This window comes from Delphinapterus leucas, chromosome X (genome assembly GCF_059928025.1).
Source record: "Delphinapterus leucas isolate spDelLeu-1000000601 "Yukka" chromosome X, BTC_Dleu_Yukka2, whole genome shotgun sequence".
NCBI classification, from domain to species: Eukaryota; Metazoa; Chordata; class Mammalia; order Artiodactyla; family Monodontidae; genus Delphinapterus; species Delphinapterus leucas.
Window position 1 is genome coordinate 40,236,655 of NC_143150.1, and position 20,059 is coordinate 40,256,713.

Below are 20,059 nucleotides of genomic sequence, written 5' to 3' on the forward strand. Positions count from 1 at the left end.
TGAATAAATTTTCATCCACAAATACGGCCTTTAAGAACTGCATAGTATTCCATTTTATGGAAACTGCATAACCTAACCCATTCCCTACTTTGGGGTACTTAAGTGCATTCCAATTTCTCCTTTATAAACAGCCTCCCCGCGCGCTTGCAAAGCTTTGAAGTTGATTTGCCAATTGCCTTCTGGAAAGTTCTGGCTGTTTCTGGAGGCATTTGAGGCAAAATAGTCCGAATGCTTGCCCATCACGCGAGCCTGCTATCTCCCCAGATAGCAAAACTATAGTCTTTAGAACTTGTAAGACTTGTCTTATCCTGCCCGTTAGTCATACCGCCGAACTGGGACTCTGTTCCAGAAATCCCTGCACCCTCTCCCTCCCCTCGCCTCATTCCCGCCCCTCCCCACGCGTCCGCCCCCTCCCCCCGCGCTTTCCCGCTCGGCGGCCTGGCCTATGGCAAACGCCAAGAATTAATTAGGGGCGGGGATCAAGGAGCGGCTGTCAGGAGGTCGCCATATTTCTGTACGGCCCCGCGGCCGGCCCAGCAGTCGCGGGTCGGGAGAGGTGCTGACAGGGCGGGGCCACCGCGCGGCGCTGCCGGCCTCACCCCTCCCGTCCCGGACAGGTGGCTGGAGCGTGCCCCGCCTCCGCCAGCTGCGGGTGGGAGCGAGCGAGGGCCAGTCCCGGACGGCCGCCGCCAGCTGCGAGCGGGAGCGAGCGAGGGCCAGTCCGGGACGGCCGGGCGAGGAGTCCGGCGGCGGCAAACGAGTATCGTGGCGGCCAAAAAAATGCTCCTGTACCGAGGGGCCCCCGCGGGCCCTGGCGCGCCGGGCAGCGCGCTGGCCCGGCCGGGCGGCGGCCCGCAGGCCTTTGGGATCCGCCTGAGTACGGTAGGTCGGGGGCCCGAGGGGGCGGACGCGCGCGCGGGTCCCGGGGCTGCGGGGGGCGCGCGGGGAGGGCCCGGCGGGCCGAGGCCTTACGCGGGACTGGACCTTCTCTCGCCCCCAGATGAGCCCCCGCTACCTACAGAGCAACTCCAGCAGCCACACGCGACCCTTCAGTGCCATCGCGGAGCTGCTAGGTGAGTGGCGAGGGCGGGCCTGGCCGCGATCGCCCGAGGCAGCGGTGCCAACGTGGTGCCGCGGACGCGAGAGGAATGTGCGGAGCCGCGCGGGGCGGGCGGGGGCTGGGGTGGGGGCGTCGGGACCGGCCCCGGCTCCGTCGCCAGGGACGAGGTTCCGCGGATTAAGCTGAAGAAACAAGGTGTGTCCTAAGAGTTAGGACTCCAGTGTGGTTTTTCTCTCTGGCTCGTGATGTTCCGGGCACTTTAGGATAGCGTAGTTAATAATCAAAAGGAGATGCATAAAAATATCGGGCCCTGAGGCAGCTGGGCTCCACGGGGGCCGGCGACAGACGGAGGACGCCAAGCTAGCAAAGGGGCATGAAGAAAGGTCTGGAAGACGGAGTTATTTAACTTTTGGGACCAGAGAGTCTGGGAATGATGGGACATCTCTTAGGAGATGACACGAGTGCATTTGGCTCCCTGCGACTGCGGAGGGCTGGGTCCGCGGTCCACGAGCGCCCTCACACCGCTGGAATGAATACTGAGCACTTAACCTCTCGCTCCACCGATGTTTGCTTTTAAAGCGTTTTCAGTTGATCCCTTGAAGCCAAGTACACCAGCTTTTGCAGCAGTGTGCTAAATACTGTGTGGAAAGCAAAGAAGAAAAACATTCCTGGACAAAATGCAGCACATTGCAAATGTTTCAAAAGCTGAAATTAGGGAGAGATGTTTATGGGGCAAGATAGCACAGAACAAAATCTTGAAAATGGTTTCAAAGCTCCCCAGATGAGCCCCAGTTACAACTTAAGCAATCGCTGTGGCCATGCAGTGTGGATTGCCTTGGGCGAGAAGTCAGTGGGCAGCAGGAGGAGATGGTCAGGAGAGTTATTTGGAAGGGTGATGGGGAGCTTTGATGATTAGTTTGACCATAACACAGAATGCTCACAATATGTATGTTCATTAGAAGGTGAAAGGGGAAAAGTGACATTGGCACGTTTTGAATCCTGGAGAACAGGGACTATATTTTTAAGGTTTTGCACCATGCCTTGAGGGAAACCCATAGTGGAATGCGATATAAGTGCATGCAACTTACAAAAAAGAAAAAAAGAGAGGAAAAAGTAACAAAAAGTAACAATTTGCTTAGTGGGAAATGAGAGCCAGAAATGTGTTGTTCCCTCACAGTGGCACTGTGCAAAACCATATGCACTTATGCTGTACTGTGTACTGAACTTTATGGGTGATTTAAAAAGTGTTCCATTTGTAATTTTGAATATATATGATTTTTGCCTTAAGTATTAACCTAATTCTAGCCTAAGCTGACCCGTATAAGTGCAAGTATACATGTGTATTATATATCAATACATACGCACACATCCCTGCACACATACATACAAACACAGAGATTTTAAAACCAAATCACAACTATTTGTGGTCATATTAATAATAGGGAAAAGGGAGAGCAAAGTGTTAACAGGTAATCCGAAGCTTTCATTTTAGGTTTTCCTTCATAGTTTTCTCCTCCACTTATGCATTAATTTTCTGGTGAACCATTCATTCGATAAATATTTATTGAGCACTCACTGTGGGCAAGGCCACTGTGGTGGGTACAAAAATGAATACAACATAGGTTCATCTTCTAGTAGGGGAGACAAAACATGTACAGAAGGTTTATTCTTTGTATAACTGCAAGATAGAAAGTGATATATCAGCAAAGATAGACACATTGGGTGCTGTGGGAGTTCAGAGGAAGGAGGGATGACTTCCAGCTTACCAGGAAGAGGAGGTTTAGGAAAGGCTTTGGAGAAGAGGTGACATTTGAGCTGAGATTTGAAGGATTGGGACATGTGGATATGGGTGTGGGGAGGGGAGGGCATTCCAGGCAAAAGGAACAACTGCATGAACAAAGGCATGAAGAATACTGAGTAGTTGAGTTTAATTGGAGCATGGAGTTCATGAATAGTCAAAGCTATAGGTCCTTAGAGAGTTTACATAGAGCTTTCATAAATACATTTTTAACTATATCTTTTGGGGTAGACGGCATCATCATCATTATTATTATTATCATCCTGCAGATAAGAATACAGAGGCTCAGAGAATTTAATTGACTTTTCCAAGATTATGTGTTTAGTAAGTGGCAGACCCAGGACTCAAACACAGACATTTTTACTCCAAGTACCAAGCGGGGAATGAAGTTAGGAAGGTGGGCTGGGACCGAAATGTGACTGGGAGGCTTGGGTGTTTGAGCTTTTAATCTGAAGTTTTCTGAGCAAGGGAATGTCATGATCAGAGCTGTGCTTCAGGAAAGTTAATCTTGCAGCGCTGTATAAGATGAATTGGAGAAAAGAGAGACGTGGCTTTGAAAGACGAGGTAGGAGGTTATCAAAATAATCCAGATGAGAGGGAAGAAACTCTGTAAACTAAGAAAGTGTCAATGGGAATAGTAATATTCAATAGCAAGGTGTAAGAGAGCCTAAGGATGTATAGGGTAAGAGAGAGGGAGGACAAAAAATGACTGAAATTTCAAACTTGTGGTCATTTGAATGCTGACACTGTGTGTGTGTGTGTGTGAGAGAGAGAGAGAGAGAGAGAGAGAGAGAGAGAGAGAGAGAGAAAACAGAGGAAGAAGAATAGCCTTGTATCAGAAGATGATGACTTTAATTTTAGACAAGAACAGTTTTAGATACTTGCAGGATGTCTGTAGGGCTGCAGCTTGGCCCTGACAACCTTACAGGATCCTCATAGGCTATTCCGCTGCAACAGGAGGGCATGGGAGGAAGCGCTGCGTCAAAGCCATCTCCCACTCGCCATCCTGTCTCTCCAAGGATTCTGTCATGGGACACTTTCTCATTGCTTCCTGGGTTATGATGAGCTATGAAGCTTCAGTTACAATGCTCTTTTAGAAGATCAGGGGTCAGATGGTTAGGGGATAAGATAGAGTCCCTGGGGTCTGGTTTCTCATGCTCTTGCCTAAGTGGTGGGTGAGGGAAGTTAGAGTCCTCCCACTGAGGGTAGCATGGGCCAGGTTACGAGAGATAAGACTACTGGGATCTGGTAGCACATGAGGTTGTGTGGGCCAGGTTAGGGAATAAAGACATCCCAGGACCTGGTAGTGTAGCTCTTGTTACCAAGTCCAAGCTCGCTCTGCTCGCCGCACAACAGGCCAGTGAATCAGGAGACGAGGTGTTGAGACAAGGAATGTGACTTTATTCGGAAAGCCGGCCGACTGAGAAGATGGCGGACTAGGGTGTCAAAAGAACCATCTTATCAGGGTTTGGATGCCAGTATCTTTTATAGAACAGAAGGGGGGAGGAGATGAGGAGGTAAAGTGAAAAGGCCATAGGTTTTGCAAATATCCTCTGGAATGGCCAGTCTCGGGCAAGGGATGTGTTAATTTCTTCTTTCTTGCAGCCATCCACAGGTGGACTGGGTCAGGATGCTTCCCTGAACAAAGGCACTTTGGTTTAACATTCAGGCAGAGAGGCAGGATTCCCCCGGCAGCCCACTGTGTATAGACAGTATCCTTTTAGTGAACAAAAGCAGTGGAAAGCAAAGGTTAAAGTAAAAGAAACAGATCCAACATGTAGTCAGATTTGGGTCTTCCCTGTTACCCTCTCACCTAAGTGGTGGGCCAAGGGAGAGGAATAGGGGTTCTCTCACTGCCCTACCTGTTCACAGGCTAGATGGGCTGGGCCATGGGAGAAGATAGATTCCCTAGGATTTGATAGCGTATGCTACGTGTTGATAAATTTTTGGAAGGTTAAAAGAGGTAAGATTGAAGCCAGCCACCGGATTGGTGCCTTATTATTATAAGTTCATTTATTGAGGCCAATCTGTTATTATTACAATTTCATTTGTTGAGGCCAAGTGAAAGGCCACTTAAAACTGAAAGTAAGTGCAAAGCTGTGCTTACTGCTGCTGGCCTGTCTGCTGATCTCTCTTTCCCTGCTGCTTCAGCTGACCCTGGCCTCTGGCATGCCACCCCCATACTCCACCCGCTTCCAGCCAAGGAGATAAAAGGTCTAGCTGCTCCTGGCCGTTACCTTGTAACTCCTGAAATGCCTGTATTAAAACTCTTTGGTATGTTTCTGTAAAAAAGTACCTAGTAAAGTTTGGGTGAAATTTACAGTAAAAAGGGAAAAAATAAAAGTGATCTTTTGGTGAGAGGCCTGCAAGCTGGTTCATTGAATGTACAGTTTTATAAATGTAGAATTGGAATTGATATGTATTATATGTTTGAATTGTGAATGTTCATAGAGTGTTAGAAAAAGATTCCTCTATGTCCAAAGTTTCCAAAGTAGAAATGATGGTCCTGTTGGTTGACAAGTTAAAGGTATCAGTCTCAATGGCCTTGGCTTTCTTCCAGTAGGAGTGATTGATAGGTTCTAAAACAATTCAGGGCCTGCTTGCCAAGTAGTTTCTTGGAACAATGTAGGCAGCTTCACAATGCTGAATCCTTCTGTCAGTTAAAGAAAAAAACCTGCTGCCTCTTATTACAAAGTAAAACACTGTATTTCTGATAAAGCCACTATCGCATGTCAGACTTAAAATTCCTGCCAAAAGTTGACCCACTCGATTTACCACATGCCACAAGGCTTGGCACCACCTAGTCCTTAAAGATTGACTATATCAGACCTTTTAACCCCCTTCTGGGGCTATCGGTGATGCCTTTCTGCTGTTAAGACTTTTTGGTGACAGCTTTATCAGTGACTCTGGCAACACCATTGTGGCCCTTGAAATTAATCTGCCTTGTTTTATTTGATGGACATTCCACACATTTAAGTGGTTGTAACTGATACTGTTAATCGTGTTATAAAAACTGATATTTTTAATATGTGCGATACTTCTCTTGCTTGTAAGGGATGTTCCCAGTAGAGAAATGCCATGATCTGAACATTGGTAGTGGGACGAGTACACAACCAGAACCCTACCCGGATCTCTCAGCCCAGCCACATGGTATTAGTAAATCAGTGTAGGATCCCAGGGAAAGGGGAACAGGTTGAAGGGAAGGTCTTTGTCTTGATTAAACAGCTAGTAAAGACAGGAGTGCTTAAGGAACCTATCCAACAGATTGCACAAACTGCCCTCCCACTTGGGCCAGTGAGCCCTAATGAGACTTTTGTACCACATGTGTTAGTGACTGACAATTATGTAAACTGGCACCTGTGGCAAAAAGATGTGGCTATTAGACAATGGCACCCCCTGGGGTTGTAGACATGGCACATATGTTAGAATACGGCTATATTGGATGCCTTTGGAGTCTTAAATAATTAACCTATTGTGAAGACCTAACTCAGAAAGAATCATGAAACTTTCTGTATTTATATTTCCTACTTTAATTCTATGTTCTCCATTTAATGAGGGTAAACAGCCTCACCTTCAAGACTATTACAGAGTGCCTAAGCAGAATCACTCCTCTAAGCATGCTTACTACGATCATTGGGATTTAGGCAGGCAGTTAGTGTTTTGGTTTTTAACCTGTAACTCTTTCAGTGCCTCTTAGGCTATAAACAAGGATGGTGATAATATCTGTGTTCTTCAATGGAGGAGGTGATGTAAAAAGAAAGTAAAAAATAAAATCTTCACAATAAACTCTAACGCGTGTGGTATGTATCTATTTGTACCAAAGTTGCAGATTCAACTCTTCTCCATAATCACCCCTTATTGTATACGTTTGTGAGCAGTAAAGTGGCTGAAAAGACAAGAAGTGATAAGATGAAAATGGAGCAAAATGCTTGGTATATGGAGGAGTTATTTTTCCCACAGTCTCTGAAGTTTGAAGAGAGAAAGCAGATTGCACATCAGTCATCATATGAAATCTAGAAATCAGCTTCATAAATCCATCTGCCATCATACCTATTTTTCCCTATACCATTAATGCTCCCTGCTCCCTTCTGGGACATTCACATGAAGGGAATAAAGGACAGTTTCTATGCCTTAGGGGCACTGAACTAGAGATTTTAATAGAATATTAGAAAAAGAGATCTAATATCACAGATTTCTACCTTTTGCAGATAATGCTGTAGATCCAGATGTATCCGCCAGGACGGTCTTCATAGATGTTGAGGAGGTCAAGAATAAATCTTGTTTGACCTTTACTGATGATGGATGTGGGATGACACCTCATAAACTACACCGAATGCTCAGGTAAAGATGTCTTCATTCTTTTTCTCTTGTCTTGAGTTCATGAACTCTATTTAAGGCTTAATAATTTTCCTTTCCCTTTATTCATTCAACAAATATTTATTGAGCTGCTGTTATGTGCCAGGACACAGGTTATGAAATAGTCACTCTTCTTGCCCTCACAGAACTTAGAGTCTAGCTGGCAATTCAGACAGTCAAGCAATAATCATAACAAAAAATGATAGAAAATTATAGGATGCAATGAGATAACTCATCAGGGGAGCCCAATCTGATCCAGGAGGTCAGGCAAACCTCTTAGATTAAGTGATATTTAAGCTGAGATCTAAGGGGTGAGTAGTAGAATTCAATGAGGTAAAGAAGCAGGGGGACAAGGGATGAGAGTCCCCGCAAAAAGAACAGCATGGGTAAAAACCTGGAGGTCTTCACTGGTCTAAGACCTTCGCAAACTTATATTAACTGAAATTCACTCTTAGGTCAGGAGTATTGGCGTTGGAACAATTTATGGATTGAACCATGAACATGCCTGGGTATAATCAAGCCCCACGAAAGATAAATAGAGGACATCATACACATAGTCTTTGAAAGTTTTGCAGTAGAATTACAAGGTTAGGAAATTCTCTTTTCTAACTGCTGAAGCTGGTGATAACAGATTTCTCTTGCCACTGTCAGTTCATTTAATTACTTTAAAAGGTTTGTAGTTAAGAATGTAAGTTTGTACTTTATCATCTTCACATATCACTCAGTAAAAGATGAGTGTTTCCTCAACTCCTTCCTTCTCTCTTCCTTTTTTTAGCAGATGAGGTTGATTACTCTCCATGAGGCTTCCTGAACTAGCGTGTGAAGCATGAGTACCAGTGGAGGGGTTCTGTGGAGGAGGGAAAGGGCTCTGAACTATAAAAACGGAAAAAATTCATTTGGTTGTAGTTCTCTTTGAAGGTATTCTAATTCTATAACCCTGTTTGTAGGGAAATCCCTTTGATCCACCAAAGAAAAGAAGTGAAATTTGGACATAACCAATTATAAATTTGGTTATGTTTTACCACTCAGCAATCTGTGTACCTTACGTCTCAGATCCTTAGAATTAGAAGAATATCTGAGGAAAGCTTCTAGAAGTGAGATAAGAATGCGGCCAGTATGTTGATGAAGGTATGGAGTTGGCCCTATTTTTAAACTTATAGCCTCACTTTTATCTCCTAAAATTAATATTTTATATAACGAAAAAGAGGATTTTAGATGGGATGGAACCAAAATATTTATGTGTCTAATTCTGTATATACTAGTTTTTTTTTCTAAAATCACTTATCCTCTTATTGGTTCCTTCCCCCCACACCTTATCCCGGTGACATGGGTGTCAAATACTGGGCCCGACAAATCTTACTACCTTCTATTTTGTCTGTAGAACTACATCTGTGAGACTTGGTGCTTACAATTACAAGGCAAGAGGAAGGAGGAGGATGGTTTCGAAATAATTGCAGCAACTTTTGTTCCAGATTCTTTCAACAAATTTTTACTGAGCACTTTTGTGAGAGTCACTGGAGATAAATGGTGAACCAGACAGACATGATCCTTATTGCCAAGGGGCTGGCAGTTTAATGAGAAAGATATAAAATAATTGACTAGTAATACAACTACATAGGTTATTCCACTAGTGGTAAGTGCTATGAAGGAAGAGTATAGTTTCTATGAGGGTATATAGCCGAGGGATCTAATCTAGTCTGTGGAATCATAAAAGGCTACCATGCAGCTCGGTGCTTTGTGACCACCTAGAGGGGTGGGATAGGGAGGGTGGGAGGGAGACGCAAGAGGGAGGAGATATGGGGATATAGGTATATGTATAGCTGATCCACTTCATTATAAAGCAGAAACTAACACACCACTGTAAAGCAATTATACTCCAATAAAGATGTTTAAAAAAAAAAAGGCTATCATGAAGAAATGACATTTGAGTTCAGATATGAAGGATGTTTTGGTCCCAAAACTCAGGCAGGAACTACAGTAGCCATAGGGTTTGGCATTATCATGCCAAATATGTTTCCCACTAATTTAAGCTGGGCCGTTGTTCCTCATATTTGAAAATTAATTTCAGAGAATTTTTAAAAACTTTGTTGAAGTATAGTTGATTTATAATGTGTTAATTTCTGCTGTACAGCAAAGTGACTCAGTTATACATATATATATGTATTCTTTTTCATATTCTTTTCCATGATGGTTTATCACAGGGTATTGATATAGTTCCCTGTGCTATACAGTAGGACCTTGTTGTCCATCCGTTCTATATATAATAGTTTGCATCTGCTAATCCCAAACTCCCAATACTTCCCTACCCCTCACTCCCTTGGCAGCGACAAGTCTGTTCAATTTTAGAGAATTTTTTAAATGAGTCCTGGATTATGTATAGTTATATGTGTTGGATTTTATTTCTGATCATATCTTAAAATAAACTTGAAGCTGTTAGAAGGTCCCATTTATTTAAAAGAGATTATTTAGTCCAATTCTAACTTCCAGCCAGGGATTCCACTTACCACAATTTGTTTTAAAATAGTTGAACTTTAGAGGTAACTTTGAAAATTATTATTAAGTATATTAATTTTTCTGTTTGTGGTTTGGAGGCATATTATTTTTGTATTTGGAAAAAAATAATAGGTAACTATGCAAAATTATTAAGCCTACAGAAATTCTATTTGACCTGTAACATTTGTTATAATCTTATTCACATTTTCCAACTTTTTATGCTCCTCTTATATTTTCAGGCTAATAAAATAGTTATGTAACTGAAACAACAGTTTCTCCCATAAATGCAGAATCCCATGAAAATCAAGTTAAAAAGAAAAAGCCTATCATTAAATTCCTGTAAGGTCCATAATTAATTCTCTTTAGCTTATGGGGATAGTGTGTGAACCAACTAGTCTATATATTCAGCTGCCTTTTTCAGCAAGTTGGAAAACCTCTCTTAAAGGTCAAGGATTAAAAGCAGCCACAGATCCATGGATTGAAGGTATTTGCTACCTCTGATCAGAAGTGCATTTCCTAGTAGGTCTGTTCTTCTAAAACAACAGCCAGAGAATAACAGTGTGCTTAGCATTCTTTCATTATTTTATACGACATATTACATCACTAGTATATTTAGGGAGCAGCAGTACCTGCCCTTGTATGTCCATGAATTTGCTAAGGTTTTTTTTTTCATGGATCAGAGTCCCAATTTAAATTTACCCCTCTAGATTCTAGAATCGTGACATTTTAAGGAACTTGGGAGCAAGCTGCTATTTTCCTGGATTCCACTCAAAGAGCCCCCCTTGGTGTGTAAACACCATTATCTATTACACGAGAGGATAGAATAGGACTTACTTAATGAAGAGAAACCACCTGTCTAACCAAATTATATAAGATACGTTCCTACCATTCTGTTATTTATTGTGAAGGCTTTTATATTAGGTAGTTATTTGATTGGTATCTGGCATCTATTCTGCGATTTTCAGTTAAATAGAATACCTAATATGGGAATGCAAGTGGAATAAGAGAACACACGGGAAGAGTTAAGGGTAACATAACAACACCAACATACTGAGCTTCCAGCCCCTCTCATCTCATTATTCTCATCCTTTTCCATTTCTGGTTCTGGCCCTGCCCCACTACTTATCTTCTCAACCTTATATAGTCATTTAGTCTCCCCAAACCATAACACAATGAAAGTTTATAGTTACAAAGGAAAAAAGAGACGCTAGATGGCAGAACAGGCCAGAAAGGTAAGGAAATTAGGGGAGTAATATAGTCTCCCTATTTTCACCACTTCTCCTTGAGCACCTAATTGAAGCTTTGGTGGCATTAGAGTAGGTTTAAGTCCAAATAACCTTATAGATCCATTTCACATGGTAGGTAACATTACCGTTTATGAAGAGCCCTGAGTTTTAGATATGACATTAGATCTCAAATAGAGGTAGAGGATAGCACATGACAATTCTCAGAATGACTTCTAGAGTTAGTTTAAAATTAAAGTTTGAATACTACTTTATAAGTTGTAATATATTGTACATACAGTGTATCATTTAACCCTCCTAACGACCCTATCGTTTTTAGGTAATTCTTCCACAGGAGGAAAAGGAATGCCTGAATCTTACCAACTTCTTTAAGTTTACTTCCTGGAATGCTAAGACCCATAGACTGCAGAAGCTCAATGCTCTTTTGGTATTTTCAAAGGAACTACTCTCCTAGAAATTACCTTTTTATGTGGTAGGATTTATTTGTTGGATACACAAAGCTCCTATAAAGTGTCTACTCTAGAGGGACACAATGATGTTATCGTTTAACACTCTGAAATAGAAAATTAAAAGGTGGTCCCCCTTCCTCAGGAAGTGAACACAAACCCTGGCCTCCAGGAAGTTGAAATCAGGCACCTCAACCCAATTAAAAGAATAAGAGCCAAGGCCAAGCTGCTCAGCCATGGCAGGTAGAACATCTATTTTATTGATGTTGGAGAAGCATCTAATCTGTAATATACGAAATCCTGCCTTAGACTGTAAACCATGAGGGCAAGAACCATGTCTCTTTTACTAACAGTTGTGTCTCCAGTGCTTAGCATGATGCACAGCACATAGTAGGTACTCAGTAAATATTTATTGAATGAATGGTAGTGTACAACATTGTAAACTTAGTCCATCTAGAGAGAACTAATCCTTAAAAAATTAGTTTCATTTGTAATGAGAGAAGATACATGAAGAAAATAATCATTTTCTAGATGTCATATCTTTAATTTTTTTTTTGGTTCGGTCATTTTGTTGTGTGTTTGAATGGAAAATATAAGAAAGGGAAAGGATCTGGCTCCCAGATTACGCTGATCATAAGGGGCTACAGAGATTGTTGAGGTGGCTCGGTGAAAGGCCCTTAATAAAACAAGGGAGACTTTATACTGCAGCTGTTTGCTGATATTCACAGGCAGAACTACCTATTTTTATCCCTTGGCCACATTCCAATGAACTGTCCCAGCAGATGGAGCAGAGGGTAAGAACTGGAAGTGTTATCCTTTGAGTGAATAGTTGAAATTGTCAAGATATATAACCTCTGACTTTCAGATTTCTAGAGAGTGATATGACCAGGTTAGGGATGCCTAGCCTAGTACCTCTAACTAGTGCTAGTGCCAGTTATCTGGTACTCTTGTTACCCTCTCTAGGGTGTACTCTGAGATAACCACCCTTTTCATCTTCCCCTAACTTTACTATTAGCAATCACAGCTATTTTATCTAGACAAGAAAGGCAGCTGCCCCATGGCCTTCTCCAGCTCTCTCTGTGAGTGAAAAGAGGCCGCCTTTACATTTTATAAAGTGTGACTCTAATGTAGCAGAAGCGTTTATGTACACACAGACCACACAGGAAAATCAGTCCCATTACCCTGTAGTTATTTCCTATGTTTTTAACTTAATAATTTTGCCCAGAAATACCGAAAGGAAGAAAAAAGGAAGGACTTTTTATAAGTGTTCTTCATTTGAAAGCCAGACATTCTGCCTACCTATCTTAGGATGCTTTTTACCTTTCTGATTTCTTTTTTCTTGTGTAATTACAGCTTTGGCTTTACAGACAAAGTAATAAAGAAGAGCCAGTGTCCCATCGGGGTCTTTGGTAATGGTTTCAAGTCAGGCTCCATGCGACTAGGAAAGGACGCTCTCGTCTTCACCAAGAATGGGGGTACTCTCACTGTTGGACTCCTATCACAGACCTATCTGGAATGTGTCCAGGCCCAAGCAGTTATTGTACCAATTGTTCCATTCAACCAGCAAAACAATATCCTTTCTGGAAATGGAAAATATTAGTTAAAAATTAGTCCTATCTGACTATTCTGATAGAAACCTCTTTCTACAGGTCGAATCCAGCTATCAAAAGTTTTCATATTTAAAGAGGTATTCAGGTGTCTTAAATTTAACTGGAATTTTACCCTATTAAATATTTTTAAAATAAATGGATCATTGACAGAATCTTAGAATTATATTGCAGTTTTCACTGTTAGGCGATTTGATCTATATACTATCTCCCCACTCCCACCACTCCTGTGGTAAAGTTCCCTAGGGCCTTCTCTTTTTTTTTCCCCTAAGGGGAGTTACATTTGCGTCACTCTCCTAGAAACATACTATTTATCAGCTTATCTGACAGCTGAATAGCTCACTTTTCTATACCTGGACAAGCTATTATTTCTGTTAGACACCAGGTGTCTTTACGCAGGCAGTATAGCAATAAAGTTTGAACTCATTGCTTCCAAAGAGTTGAAAAATTCAGCCTTTGAACTATTTCTTAAGTATAGGACTGTCTTAATTTACATTATATCTTTGAAGCTATATTCTGCAGGCGTAACTGATTTTGGTTTTTGTCTCTACAACCTTTCTGCGTTTCCCCCCTTTCCTTTCTTCTGTAGCAGTAACACCCATGCTTTATATCTATATGTCTATATTTTGTCTAAACTGGCAACCCAAAAGGCAGATCTTCCTGACTGATAGCATCCTCTTAAGATATTAATTTTTCTTTGACTATACTTGGTTTTACAAAAAATGATTATTACTGAGGATTCCTTGCCCAGCCTAGAAGCCATCTTGAACTATTCAGTTTTCAACAGTGAAAATGACCTGCTGTCCCAGTTTGATGCCATCCCAGGCAAAAAAGGCACTCGTGTTCTCATTTGGAACATCCGCAGGTATAGTATTCCAAGAGTGATAGATTCTAATAAGCAAAAGCAGTATGATGAAGCATATTTTAATAAATCGCTCTAGAGAAGCAGAGTAGATAAATTTTGATACATGTTTGTATATCATTGCACACCTATCCTTAACTTTCTTAGAACCACAGCTCTGTTTGAGACAGTGCTTCTTATTGGTAAAACGTGGAGCTTGATAAGGTGGAGACCTACATACATATCCTGAAGCTATTACCATCAAGACAGTTCAACATTATTCTAAAATCTTCAGAATCCATTATAAATATCTATTTTATATTCACGGACACTGTTTTGAGATAGGTCAATGATAGTTATTTTACCTATTTGCAGTGAAAATGAAGTAAGAGAAGGAGAAATTAGGGTAACAAAGCACAACACAATCTTTAAATAATAAGGACCTCTGTATAAATAATAAGGACCTCTGTATTACTGTTTTCAGAGTAGCTGGATTAGAAGTGGAAAAATCTTCAAAGCAGATACATTTGAACTATAATGAAGCTGGCTTCAGGTTATGTATTTAGAGCTAATAAAATAACCTAGAAATACTTCGGGGTATGTCATTTGTTTAACTTTGTCATGTTAAATGGAACACAGTGTCCACTGAAACCTAAAAATCTTTAATATAAAATAGAGGTGTTACTCTTATGTTTAATAGAACAGAGGAGCAGATATATTCATTCTTCTTTTTTCTCCATAGGTCAAGTATTTTGCCTCATTTCTTAGTTGGGTAAAACTTAGATAAAAACCATGCTGGTTTATATAGAAAGTACTTTCCATTAAAAAGAAAAAAAAGTAAGGTAATTTACATCTCCCTGTGTCCTACTGCGAAAACCTCAAGTAATATAATTTATATTATAAAGGATCATTTTCATGAGCCATTTCCAGTGATTTAAACACAATAAGCAGACTTTTTCTTTGTATATTGTTTCTCAGTTATATGGTACTAGGTGTTATATAAATAAAAGATTCTGTGGTCCAAGAACTTTGGAAAAAGCTGGCTTAAACAAAGCTTACCATGTTGCTTTATTGCAGGACTTCTCCGAGGCTTTAATATGCTAATGTTATTTCAAAATACATTGAAAACGTTTAAGAGAGCAATGTAGAATGCAGTGTTTCCCAATGTCAGAAAAAATGTTTCTCCAGACCTCCTTTCCTTGGATTGGTGAATGGTGAGCACCAGAGAGGACAGGGAATATCCTCAGAGTACATGCGTTAGAGTGGGGTGGGGTAGCAAGAGTCAGGATTATCCTGCAAAATACAGGATATACTATTATAGTGACATGAGCTTTAGACAGGATACGTATCATAGTGGCTCTGGTTCAGCCCTGAAGAAGGAGCTACATTTTCAACACAGCAGCTCTGAGCTTCTGAAACCTCCAGTATGTGGGAGGTATCCCTAGAGCTTGAGGTGGCTCTGGGAGCCAGGAATTGTTTCTCAATTTTATTTGATTATACAGGCTTTATTTATCTCTTTATTTCTTATTTAAGAGTATCTTGGGGGACTGCTGTCCCACAGAACAAATTTGGGGGACCATTGTTCTGATATGTATTTTTTCTCTGTAACCCATCATTTGTTTTGCATTTTTTCCAGTAACAAAGATAGGTCTTGCCTTTTTTTCCCTGGCAGTTTTTAGTGATGTAGCCCAGGGTCTTGGAATGGACCATATTTAGGTGACCCAAAGGGATTATGAGAAGAAGAAATGGTCCTAAGGAAAACAATATGAGTACTATTATATTTAAATGATAATTCTAGAAGACTAACAAGTATATGCTGTTCCTGTCGCAACCTTTTTTTGTCCTTCTAAGAAATAGAATTAAATCTGGGGAAATCTTAGTAGTCCTTATACTGTTGCTAAAGTTAGAAAGAGTAGGTTTTGATTCATCTGTCTATTCATTTGGGGGAAATGATGTTGAATGACCTACCGAACAATACCCAGAAAGTTGGGATCTGTTTTCAGATCCTGCCTCGAGGATAGCTGGCATCCATTTGATTTATCGGATCACAGACATTCCCACCTTCCTTTTTTTTCTTTCCTTCTGTGCTTTGTATCACATCTCTATGAAACTTAGTAGATTTGTTTAGGCTGGAAAGGCCCTTAAATACTGTGTGATCTTCAAAGCAAGTAATGTGTAGTTCCTTTGAATTGGTAGTCAGGGAAAGAAATAGGTATCTGAGTTTTGGCTCATGTTGTTTCTTTTCTCTTGGGTTCCTAGTGCATTTTTGTCCTTTGGAGCCAGTTTTTGTTAGATTGGTACTTGTCTCTTTTACCCAGAAATAAAGATGGAAAGTCTGAGTTGGACTTTGATACAGATCAGTATGATATCCTGGTATCAGACTTTGGCACAGAAGAAAAAGAGACTGGTGGCATTACCTCTGAGCTGCCAGAAACAGAGTATTCTTTACGGGTGAGTAAGAGTGGTTTTTCTTCAACAATGAGAGGTAAGATATCCTGTAACATGAAAATATTATAATACAAGATCTCACTTTAGTTATATAAAGATGACAACCTTTTGACTCTATGCTAGGATTCCTTTTCACTGTCTCCACTGAAACAATGTAGCTAATATAGTCAGCAGCACTTAGTGTGGTAGTTGATTTAGAATAACGAGGTATAGAAACTGAGTCAAGTATTTGCCCAGATTAGATCTCAGTTGCTAGCAGAGTCAGTAGATGGCAGCAACAGGGATGTCAGTAGAATTGGCAATATTGTGTAATAACTTTCCCTTCACTGTTCCATAGGCATTTTGTGGCATTCTATATATGAAGCCACGAATGAAAATTTTTCTGCGTCAAAAGAAGGTGACTACCCAGATGATTGCCAAGAGCCTGGCCAATGTAGGATATGATATATATAAACCTACCTTCACAGTATCCTTACAACGACATGAAGCTGACCTCTTTGTTTCAGGATTAGATTTCCAAGTTGGCACAGAAAAACAGAAACCTTTCCTTTTCCAATTCAAAAATACGTGTTATAGTACAAACCCTATTTTAGGTATCTAAGGAGGTATTTCTTGAATGCCAATCTGTGTGCCAATTTTATCAGAAATCAACAGGAAATTATTAAAATAATACAGTATCCTGAGACTTTAGAGATTCTGGTTCAGTAGATTCTGAAATCTCTTTTTTTAATAAGAAATATTTATTTATTTAAATGAATAGCTAGGTTTGAGAATCTCTGCTATAAGGAATGATTCACACTGGTTTGTACTGGAATTTTGTTATATATATATTACATTGATTGAAATAAGCAAAATGTTGACTAGAACTTGTTCATTTTTTGGACATACTATGATTTTTGCTGTAACAAGTCCAGACTTATGTTGATAAAAGTTAGGAGATTGGAAATTAAAAGTTGATTTTCTAGGGTGAGATAAATCTTCAACAGATTTGACATGGATTTCTTGGTACTTCTCATATTGGCAGCCACTCAGAGAAGTAATTACTCATTTTCACTTCTACCCTCCACCCCACCCCATTGCCCTGGGAATGGATTTCAGACACTTGAGGATATCTTAAGATGAGCTTTGGAAATTAGGTCCATCTTTGTTGATGGATTTTGGGGTCAAAAACGTCTTTGAAAGGGTGAGAGTTCATAAGCAGTTATGAAGAATTGCTCTTGTAATTTATTTTCTAGTAATAAGCTCAGCTCTTGGCCCAAGAAACATGTTCACACTCTGTTTGCTTTATCAAAGTCATTATCTAGCTTACTTTGTCTTTATTCCCCTGACCAAAAATTAGAAAATGCCGTTCCCTTTTTAAATAGCCATATGGTTGTTACTCATAAGCAGATTAATTTTCTCCTTTTGAAGAACACAACCCTTGTCTGCTGTGAAAGTTTTTTTTAAAGCCCTAAACAAACCCAACTTAACAAAGCCAGAGCTAACATTGTTAGCATCTGTAGGTAAATTAGTTATAATATCACTGTATGTAGCTAGGATCTTAGTGCCATAGTTTTAACAGAGCCAGTCTAAAGTGCCTTTCAACTACTTACTGTCTCAGGATATACCACATGTCTACCTCCAGCTTCTTTCTTCTGTGGGTTTCTACCAGGGTACCTCCTATGCATGCATTTTGTATGTACCTGAGCTCTTCTCAACCTCCCTTCCCATTAAACTGGTTACCTTTCCCTATTAGAATTTGGGCTAAACGAATTCACTCTAGGCATGAGTAAAATGAAACTTCTAATAAAATTTCCCCTAAAGTCACTGAGGGAAAAGATTACTGATGCTGACTTATTTATTCCTCAGTTCAGTTAGCAAAGGCTTCTTCTCTCCTCTTGTCCTTTCTCCTTATTCTAATTTGGGGAATCTCCTACCCCAGTGTACTTCCACCCCATAATTTAGAATTTAAAAGTATACAACAGAAAAAATTTGACTATCTTTATCTTTAAAATGTTAATTTTATGGTGTAGAATTTTGGGTTTTTGTTTGGGGCAGTTTTGCCCTGTTTTGTTTTTTCATTGGAATAGGGTCTTATTTGAGATTTGATTTGAGCTTCTGGAGCCCAGAACATTATATGTTCTGAGCCAAACATTACTGTGTTATGTACCCACTCGTATCATGTCTTCATATCATGCCTGACCCACTTGTCACATGGATTTGATGCAAGTAGCTTGTTACTTAGAGGGGGTAATGGAGATCAGTTTTTGAAAAAGTAACAAAAATAAGTTTTCATTTAACTCATTTGGGCATGAAGACTTCTCAGTATTTGTTTTAATGAAAATCTCAGTTTCTCTATCTCCTTTATCTTTCTCACTCTATTACCTTGGTTTTTAAATCAAATAGGAGTTGCTAAAAACTCATAAATTATTCATGTTTTATATATAATACTTAGTTCTCTTTGTTTCATTTATCCAAGCTTGTTAACTTCTTCCCATGAAATATATTACAACAGGACTATTTATTGTCCTTTACCTTTAAAAGTGGTTTTGTTCTTCATGGTTTTGCTTTCACTGTGTTTTGTATGATTAGCCAGACTTACCTTATTGCATGTAATTGTGTGAATCTGTGTTGTACCATGTATCTTACCTAGCAGCAAATTAAGCAGTTAGCAAGTGTTAAGAAACGTTTTGTGATTTATGAATTTTTAGATCACTGATGGTATTTTGATATATTTTCTTATAGTCTTTTCTATGTATACATTTATAGTATGTATTTTTAGATGAAACTTGTTGTTCTGAATATTTCCTAATGTTCCCAAATACTTTTCAAAGACATAATTTTAAGAGCTGCACAACAGACCATGTGGATACACCAACATTTATTTAGTCATTCCCTTATTGTCAAACATCTAAATTATTTATGTTTTTTTAGCCATTATAAATCACTGATAAATTTCTGTAACTGATAAACCTTTATGGTCTTCTCTGACTGTTTCTGTAGGATAAATTCCTGAAAGAGAATTACTTGTTCAAAGGTTAAGAATATTTTTAAAGCTATTGCTACCGATTTTTAAAATGCCTTCTAGAAAGGTTATACCGGTTTACATACAATGGTGTTTGATGTGTTTTGCTGTAATATAGTGCAAAATTTTGTGTGCTAAAGCTCCTGGTGTTTGTCTCCTTAATGATTTTCTTCTCAGAATAAGCAGGTGAAAATAACTTTTGGGTTCTCTTGCAAGAATAATAACCAGTTTGGAGTAATGATGTATCATAACAACCGCCTCATAAAGTCTTTTGAGAAGGTGGGATGCCAGGTGAAGGTGAGTAGTTAATGCTTCTCTGTCATAGAAGGCTGAAAAGAGTAGGAAGAGGATTTAAATTTTGCAAAAGGGATAGACTAATGAATGGCTTTTTACTCATCTTGAGATAGTTGTTAAATCTGATCCTGGAATTCTATGTTACCAGTGAGCTGTCTTATGTTCAAAAGCTCTTTCTACTTCTCATTCTTCATAGATGTCAATCAACCCAGGAGTTTTACTGAATGCATTTTCTAGGTAGCTGTTAATAAGAGGTAGAATTAGAGCACCAGCAACTCGCCATGCGTATAAGTTTATTAATGTTTGAGGTAGCTCTTTCCATTTTCTTGGGGAGACAGTAAGGCATCATGGAAGATGTATAAAATGTAGTGGTTTATGACCAGGATTTGAGGCCTGGCTTTTCCACCTAAAAGCCATGTAATCTTGGCTACATTGTTTAATTTCTCTGAGGCTCAATTTCCTTACCTG

The 20,059-nt window shown here is 39.9% G+C and overlaps 1 protein-coding gene across 2 annotated transcripts in view; it reads left to right on the forward strand.

The window, feature by feature from the left end:
- The first annotated feature begins 524 nt into the window (after nucleotides 1-524).
- The window catches only part of MORC4 (MORC family CW-type zinc finger 4), a 49,955-nt gene continuing 30,420 nt past the window's right edge, over nucleotides 525-20,059 (forward strand). For both annotated transcript variants that reach the window (XM_022566419.3, XM_022566421.3), the window contains exons 1-8: nucleotides 525-882; nucleotides 1,001-1,073; nucleotides 7,067-7,199; nucleotides 12,751-12,968; nucleotides 13,722-13,869; nucleotides 16,164-16,296; nucleotides 16,631-16,759; nucleotides 19,475-19,594. In XM_022566419.3, coding sequence (XP_022422127.1) covers nucleotides 781-882; nucleotides 1,001-1,073; nucleotides 7,067-7,199; nucleotides 12,751-12,968; nucleotides 13,722-13,869; nucleotides 16,164-16,296; nucleotides 16,631-16,759; nucleotides 19,475-19,594 — 1,056 coding nt within the window. In that variant the 5' untranslated portion in view covers nucleotides 525-780. The remainder of the gene's footprint in view (nucleotides 883-1,000; nucleotides 1,074-7,066; nucleotides 7,200-12,750; nucleotides 12,969-13,721; nucleotides 13,870-16,163; nucleotides 16,297-16,630; nucleotides 16,760-19,474; nucleotides 19,595-20,059) is intronic.